This window comes from Benincasa hispida, unplaced genomic scaffold (genome assembly GCF_009727055.1).
Source record: "Benincasa hispida cultivar B227 unplaced genomic scaffold, ASM972705v1 Contig916, whole genome shotgun sequence".
In the NCBI taxonomy this organism is placed as follows: Eukaryota; Viridiplantae; Streptophyta; class Magnoliopsida; order Cucurbitales; family Cucurbitaceae; genus Benincasa; species Benincasa hispida.
Window position 1 is genome coordinate 85,705 of NW_024065251.1, and position 8,545 is coordinate 94,249.

Genomic DNA, 8,545 nt, shown 5'->3' on the forward strand with positions numbered 1-8,545 from the left:
CTCCCATTTCAGGGGTAAGACCGGGTAGATAGCTAGGGACATAGGGTGCAAGACGAAATTCACTTCTACCCGCTTTTAGGGATAGTAAAGAGGTTGTTCCCTTAAATGTTGACTCCGGGTCTTGAACAAGGGGCCCCACCCTTTCATTGGTCCGAGAGGGACTCGGTTTAGTGATTGGGTCACAAACTAATTGTTCATTAGAGGATCAGTGGGACTTAAGAAGCAAGATGTAATCTCGGGGGTAAAACAACTTCTGACCCAGCCATTATTATGAACAACATGTGAAGGGTTAACTTACTAATCATGGTTATATCGAGTGGACATATATCTACAGTGAGGAGAGTGCAACTACTGGGCTTTAATGGAGTGACTCGAGAGTTAACGAATGGTGATTAATTAGGTTAAAGAGTTTAGCCAGTTAATCGCGGATCGTTGGAGCTCATGATTTGTAGGTTCATGAGGTCCCTCTACTAGCTCATATCGGACTAAACATTAAAACAATGTGATGAACGAAATTGAAGTCTTAAAATTCAATTTTTGGAGCAAAGCATTAAATATATACAATATATTTAACCTAATGTTTAATTGTGAATTAAACATAAAGAGAGAAAAAATAGGGGATATTTAAATAAGTTTTAAATATCAAGATTATGAATAAAGATTCATATTCATTGGAATTATTGTTGGAATTAATATTAAATTAAATTAATTAAATTGTTTAATTAATTATTTAATATTAATTTAATTTTAAAATTGATTATTATAATAAATTTTTTATATTAAATGAAATTGGTCAAAATTGCATTAAAAATCAAATTGTTGACTAGGTAAAAAATGTAATGTAAGTCAAATTGTTGATTTTTGACTTTTGAAAGTCAAAAAGTCAAAATTGTTGACTTTGGACTTTGAGAGTCAACTTTGACCAAGTTAGTGGAAAGATCCAACATTTGTGAGTGGGAAATACCAATTTTTGCATGGCTAAGTGTTGTTTTTATTTGAAGACACTTGTCTCACTAAATCCCACTTTGAGTTAATGGATTTTTTAGTGTCAAATTCTCATCAAACTCAAAGTTGCATGTGTTTGCATGTAATGGTCTTTAAAAAGGAGTGTTTGATGAATTTTAAAACTCTTGGCCTTAGTGGAAATTGATTAGTTTATGTGATAATCTCATTCCTTTTTCTTTCTCAAAGTTTTAGCCTTTTTCCTCTCCAAATTAGTTGGATCACATCATTTCGTTCTAAGGCCGGAGAATAGTTGGGAAGACTCTCGTGGTGGTCTATGAACCGTTCGTGGGGAAATTGGAGTTAATTTGGAGAAGATTCAAAGTCTACAAAGGTTGTATTCTTTTTTCCCTTGTATTTGTGTTAATTGCATGCTTATCTTTGTAATTAACCTAATTAGAGTACTTTAGATCCCTTTTTTTCTACTGCGCATGTGTTCGTTCCATTAAGTAAATCATATTTACTTTGGTTTGCCTTCTCAACCTTCTTTTCAGCAAGATATTTAGGGCGACTCATTTCAATGCCCTCCTCGTTGCAATATAAACATTTTCCTTTTGCAACTTTTGTCATGCTCTTTTTAACAGGAATTTTCTTCTTCCCTTTTCCCTTTCTCTTAATTTGGATACCCTTATCTTTTGAAGTCCTAGACTTCTTTTCAGAAGGTTTCATACCAAATGTTAATCCCTTCTAAATTTTCTTTTAGGTAACATTTGTTTCCCATTCTTGATTTTTATTTTTCATTAGTGATTGGTAAGTCTGTAATCCGTTTAAAAAAGTAGTCAAGTTATAATCAATTTTATTCATCACAACATTTGTGCGAAAAGTTAGGAAGCTCTTCATAAGAGATTCCATGATCATATTGACTCGATTCTTCTCGTCTATGACAGAGTCATTCGCTTTCGTGACATTGAAGTGGACCATCATGTCGAGGACGTGTTCCCTAATAGATGTCCCTTCCTTCATGCGATAATTGTAAATGTACTTAATAGTATTGTGTCGAATAGATAAGGACGGTTGTCCAAACATTTCTTGTTACGACTCCATAATTTCTCTAACGATGACCATGTTTTCATTCTTTTTAGTAAGCACATAGGATATGCTTGCTAAAATGTAAGCTTGGGCCTCGACCTAATCCATATGTCATAGGCATCCCGAACACTTTGATTTGCATTTGAACTGGGAAGAGGAGGGCATTCCTCCGTTAAAATGAACATCAGATCATCTACAACTAGCATTGTATTAATGTTTGATTTCTAATTTGAGTAACTCTCGCCATTGAATTTATCAGAAGCTAATAATTGGACAATCGAGTTCAACATGCTGAAACATAAACAAATTTTATCAGAAAACTGTATCTAAATCCAATTCGTTTTAGCAAAAGTAATAATGTACCAAGATTTCATTATTTATTTGCAACGATACTTTAGTGAGTTAGAATAGATACTATCGAAGGGTTAGTCAAATAATCCTTCACTAAAGCAAGGCATTCTTGACTAAATACTGACTCTAGAATAACTCTTTAATCTATTAGTTATTTAGTTACCATTTTCGATCAAGAACTTAGTAACACTTAGTAACTCTTGTAATTGTGACCTTCCATTTTTTGTTTTCATAGAATGGTATCAACAAGGCCTCAGAGTGGAAGATAATGTTGAAGACGGAACTAAGAAACCTTACTAATTTATGAAGTTTGAGTTGTTTCGAATCCTATGTTACAACTCTCCGAGGGGATAGTCGTAGAAAATGACTAGCTAATGTTGCCTAAAAACGACAACAAGCGCAACATAAGAATCTCACGGTTCAAACTAATGGAAGAGACCGTAGGATATGCTGACATATATTTCCTGCACCCATTTACTATGAACTGCTTCCCTTATTCACCTTATTATTAACCCATGCAAAAACTTTTCGAATGAAGTAGTCACAGTAAAAGAGACACGAAGCTGAACATGGATCTCACGGTGTGAACTCTTAGGGACATGAGAGCTAAAAATAATATATCATATATATTATTAATCTCCCACTTGTTGGGGTTGGTGCTCTAAATCTCGTAGGGTCCTATAATTTGTAATTGTATTATACAAACATTTAATTTATTTAATAAAACATGAGATATTTTATTTGACATTTAGTAGCATTAACCCACAAACCAATAAACTAACGTCCAAGGTTATCTTCTGTAGCTTAAACATGTATGTAGAAACATATAGGTGGATCATGTTTAAGTGATAACCTAAATAGTCTATAGTAGATGGATAAGGCTAAATACCTTATCTTGGTGATACTACGAGTATGACCTACTTTATAGATGTTACAATTATTGTAAAGTGCTACAAATGATCTGATCATGACCATTTATATGAAGACATATGAGTGGAGGTATTCTATACAAAGTAGTTTGTATAAAAACCGGGCCACAAAATGATTAGTCTCATTATATAACATCGTTCATATTAAAGACTTACATTTCATTGGGATAACCATAGGTGACCTGACCTGAATCCTGAGTGAGTTGTGAACTTTTGTCTATCAAGGTGGTCCTTTGATTTGTATGAGTGAGAGTGGCCAGATCGTCGACTCAACAAGCCTATCATTTTGGAGATTTATCTGATTGGGGAGCTGAGAACACAACTATATGAGACACAACTATACTATGAAATTAATATTTAAATCATATCTTTGATGAAAAGCTCCCTCCAAAAATATATTTTTTTGGAACAAATGTCAAATTTCAAGGGTTTATAAGCCTCTCTTTTAGAAAAAGAATTTTTGTTAAGGAGTATGATGAAGGAAAAGAGAAAAGAACCGAACCCGGGCGAGAAAAGTCGACCGTGCGGCTCGTGGAAGGGATAATGAAACGGGTTGTATTCAGGAGAAGACCGGTCTAGCAGTACCCAGCAGACTAAACCTGTAAACAGACATGAACACGAAACCTGAGACCTTCCGTCTCTATCGTGCTCTTTGCCTGTTCATTCACCGACCTCTACCTTTCCCCCATACCTTTTCTCCTTCTCAGCGATTGAACTTTGTATTTCAACGCTCTTGTCGATTGGATTGAGTTTTTGTTCATTTGCTCGAAAAAGAAAAGGGAGAGAGACAGAGAAAGAGACATGGAAACTCAATTTAATCACAATCTATTCGACAGGCGACCCATTGTGAAGAACAAGTCTCCTCCTGTCAAATGGATCAAAGAATGGTAATCTCATTCTTCACTTTCTCTTTTTCCCGCCAGATAATTCTGATTTTTTAAGCTATCATCGATGTTCCTCTGATTAGGGCTTAAGTTAGGAACTTATAACTATCTAATTTCCACAACGATCTTTGATAGGAGAACACTGTTAATTTTTCCTTTACAAGAGATATGTGTAAAGATACTTGCAGTTTGTATCACGGCCTACGCAGAAATCAAGGGATTGAATTGGGTTTCTTTAGTTTATAGTAGCATTCAAAGAATGAGAAAGACAATAAAATGAATACACTCGAATGGGGAAGTCTTAGAACTGTAATCATGCCTGCTGAATGATATATTTTTATTGATGGAATAAAGAAAATACAGTCAAATATGAAAGAATTGTAATATCGTATTGTATCCATGCCTTGCGTTTAGGTTGTAAGTTCCCTACTAATCATGCTAATTGCTACTTTTTAGGGTCCCCCAAGATGTTGTTGCAACTGGAGGAAAGTGCTTTCTTTTGAAATGGGTTACAGGTACGTTTTTTAAAAGTTTTATTTTATTTTATTTTATCACTATTACTTTTGAATGTTATCCGTCGTTGAATTAATGTTGTCTAGAACCTAGAACGTGAGCTTAAGGGGTTCACCATAGTGTTTAAAGGCTTTAGTGTTCGTTTTATGTTGGTGCTGCTCTGTAACTTTTGGAGCTCCATATGTGAAGTCATTGAGGGTTTATGTTGGTTAAAGGCTTTAGACCATCATTTGTCCGGAGGAAGGAATTTTGCGTTTGGTGGATGTCTTTCTAAAAAAAAGATCTGTGCTTTGGAATGTTAAATCTCTGCTTACAGATACCAAAGCCATAAGACCTTTCTTTAACAAAGAGAAAGCCATTGAGGGTTTTTGTTGTTTGCAAGGGATATCTTTTATATCTTAGTCATGCATCAGATGCTTTTGATTGAATGGCTCATTTACTATTATTTTGATTATTTAAGGAGGCCGAAAGTGGTTCCCCCCCTCCTTTCATCAACTATCTGTACTCCATATGTGGAATAAATAAAATAAATTCTGAAAACTTACTTCGTTTATGTCCATGGTTCGGTCTTTTCTAGTTTTGTTTGTTTATACTTTCTCATAGTTTTCCACCCCCTCCTCATTTTTGCTTAGAGGATACATTAAAGGCATTAAAGGAGAAGGCAAAACAGTCAGAGGCACCAGAACCTGAACCAGAACCCACCACTGAAGTGCTTTTCCTTTGTAGCTATGAGGGCTGTGGAAAAACATTTATTGATGCAGGTGCTTTGAGGAAGCATTCTCATATTCATGGGGAGAGGCAATATGTCTGTCACTATGAGGGCTGTGGAAAGGTACTGTCCTGTGTCCTCTCTTTCAGATTTGTTAGAATTGAACTAAAACATTTCTGTCAAATTCCATGGCCGCAACATGGAATTCAACTTGGGCTTTTATTATCGTGGAGTGGACGAGTAACTAGCTATTTATCAAAATAATATAAAACTTTTCACTTATCCTCTTCTTTCCAGATTTGAGAATCGTACCTTCTTCTGATTTTTCACGATAGAACTTTGTATGCTAGAGAATAATCAATGGGATCATATTGGGTTAACTCTCTTCATATCGAGTTGAAGTGGGTATACACTATTTCTAGTTGTCACCTGCCATTGATAAGGTGTCATATTATTATTTATCAAAAAGGTTTCTCACATGAATTTGTTCTCATATTCTTATTTAATTATTCTCCTTATTTGTCAACATGTATGTTCACACCAAAAAAATATATCTTTTTTGCAGAAATTTTTGGATAGTTCGAAGTTGAAAAGACACTTCCTTATTCATACCGGTGAAAGAGATTTTGTTTGTCCTCATGAAGGCTGTGGTAAGGTGATTAATCGATCCGTTGTTATTTTTTGTTTGAGTCGAGCCATGAATTATTACCTTTTTTATAATAAAAAACAGAAACAAAACATCCATCAGTCAGCAGTGTAAAGGTACAGAAGATTAGTTATTTGGTTGTATGCTAATAAAACTTCAGTATGGGATCTTTGGTTGGATTGAAATAGCTGGATTTCCTTTTTGGGGGCAGAAATCTTGAGATTGGAAGGAAATTAGTCACTAAATATGTTATCTGCATGGTGTGCCTAAAACAAACAATGTAATTATTCAACTATTTTTAGCTCCATTGGAGTAGTATCTTACAAGCTCCTTGGACTGGTGTCTTTGTTCCCTGCTTTTATTATATTTGTACTATCAATTAAAAGTTCTATTTCCCATGAAAATAAATGTACAGAAGAGGGCATGATAAGACATCCAACGAAAACCAAGGAGATTATGAGAAAGCTTTCCACTTGGTCCAGAGCAATGAATTTGTTGCTTATCTTTAGCTATTCCAGCAACTGTTTGATAATTTTAAAGCTTGCTATATAGGCAGTTGTATGCATTTCTAAACTGACTCGAGAACTTGACCAATATCTGATGATTTTTTGTTTGCAAATCAGAAATATCTCTCACTATTAATCACATGATAATAACTTAATACATTTTTCATTTTGGGGAGGATTTTGAAGTGTATATTAAGTTGGTTGTGGTTAGAAATGCCTCTCCACGTTGGATTGTGCAATTGCCTTAACATAGTTTGGAATTCTCTGAAGTGAAGTTAACCATGTTCTTCAACAAATCCCTGGAATGTGTTGTGAATGTGCTGAAACAGCTGCAGACTTTGTTGCTTACTGGAAATTGTATGTAATCAGGTTTCTTGTTGTCAGTCTGAGAGTCTATATGTCCAGTCCTCCTGAACATTTATTCCTTGAATGCAGCATTTATTTGGTTACTAGTTTTTGCTTTTGTTTAGTTCGAGCATTACAAGAGAATCGGTTCAGCATGCAAGATAATTCTGTACATTGTGTGCATATAGCTTATTTCTTTACTCGTGAATTGCAAACCCCAAACCCACATTTCAGTTGTTTCTCTGTAGGCATTTTCCCTGGATTTCAACTTGAGATCCCATATGAAAACGCATTCACAAGAGAACTATCATATCTGTCCATACGCTGATTGTGGAAAGAGATTTGCTCACGAGTACAAATTGAAGAACCACATTACATCTCACCATGAAAAGGTAACAACTTCTGTTGAGCGCATTGCTTTAGCTCTCGTGTACGTCTTGTTTCATTCATATATTTTCTTCTTAGTGGTCTCATCTAAGAATACATTCTACTTGGACTCATTAAATAGTAAGATGAGGTTTACACTTGTTTATGACAAGGTCATCTTTAAGTTGAGCAGTGAATCTAGTTAGATTTTTATTTTAACATTGAATTAATTTGTCATCTTTATAGAATGTGACAGCTGAAGTGGTCAAATATACACCACTTTCTGAGAAGCAAACTAAGGTTTCTAAACCTTCTGGTGGAGCTTATGCTTCTGCATCATCCGATCGTCCATATGCTTGTCCCTACGAAGGGTGTGAAAAGGCTTACATCCATGAATACAAGCTTAAACTCCATTTGAGAAGAGAGCATCCTGGACATCTGGTAGAAGACAATGGCAATGCTCAACACAATGGGGAAAATGAGGTAGAAGCCAGTGATCAAGATGCCTATGGCGGAAAACGAGCAAATGTAAAAAACCAGAAACAGAACAAACCCAAACCAAACTTGAAGTTACCACCTTCAAAAATATCACAGCGAAAAGGCACAACTCCATCTCCTGCCCCAATGAGTGCGGTTAAAAAATCATGGCCGGTTAAAGAAGAAAAGTACGAGGAAGAAGATAGCGAAGAAACGGAAGAGGAGGACCGTGAGAATGTGGAGGAAGGTTGGAGATATGCTGAAAACGAAGATGATGATGAGGAAACAGAATATGAAGATTAAATCTATAGAAATGGCTTTAGTAATGGGCGGCTTGTATGTAGCTTCTTTTGCCCGTTTTAAAAAGTTCCATTGTACCTGAAAACTAGCAGTCTTTTTTTTCTCTCCATTTTAATCCTCTGGTGAAGCTTTGAATGGATTTCAAATGGAAATTATGATTTGTTTTGAATGCCGTTTTGTTGGTGGAATGATGCATTTCTATGTTCCACTTCCACGAGCATAATATTACCTATTTTTTGAACTCCGATTGACCTTACCATTAGCAATCCATACTCTTAATAATCTATCATACATGCAGGAGATTTTTATCTGTAGGCAGATTCTAACCCTGATAAGTTTCAATTGTGTTATCCTCGCATATTTTGAATGGTTTCATTTTTTTAAAAAAAAAAATTGAAATTTGCTAAAAAAAAATACACGTGGAGAGTTTCTTTGTTAAAATAAGATTGAAATGGGTAGGATGGTACATATGTGTCAAAACTAGAAGA

General features: G+C 35.2%; 1 protein-coding gene across 1 annotated transcript; it reads left to right on the forward strand.

The window, feature by feature from the left end:
• The first annotated feature begins 3,892 nt into the window (after positions 1-3,892).
• Positions 3,893-8,245, forward strand: LOC120070108 (zinc finger transcription factor YY1). Its single transcript, XM_039021966.1, has 6 exons — positions 3,893-4,198; positions 4,652-4,710; positions 5,341-5,540; positions 5,983-6,072; positions 7,163-7,306; positions 7,527-8,245. Exons 1-6 carry the CDS (start codon positions 4,113-4,115, stop codon positions 8,058-8,060), a joined length of 1,113 nt encoding a protein of 370 aa, XP_038877894.1. The 5' UTR covers positions 3,893-4,112; the 3' UTR covers positions 8,061-8,245.
• Positions 8,246-8,545: the final 300 nt, after the last annotated feature.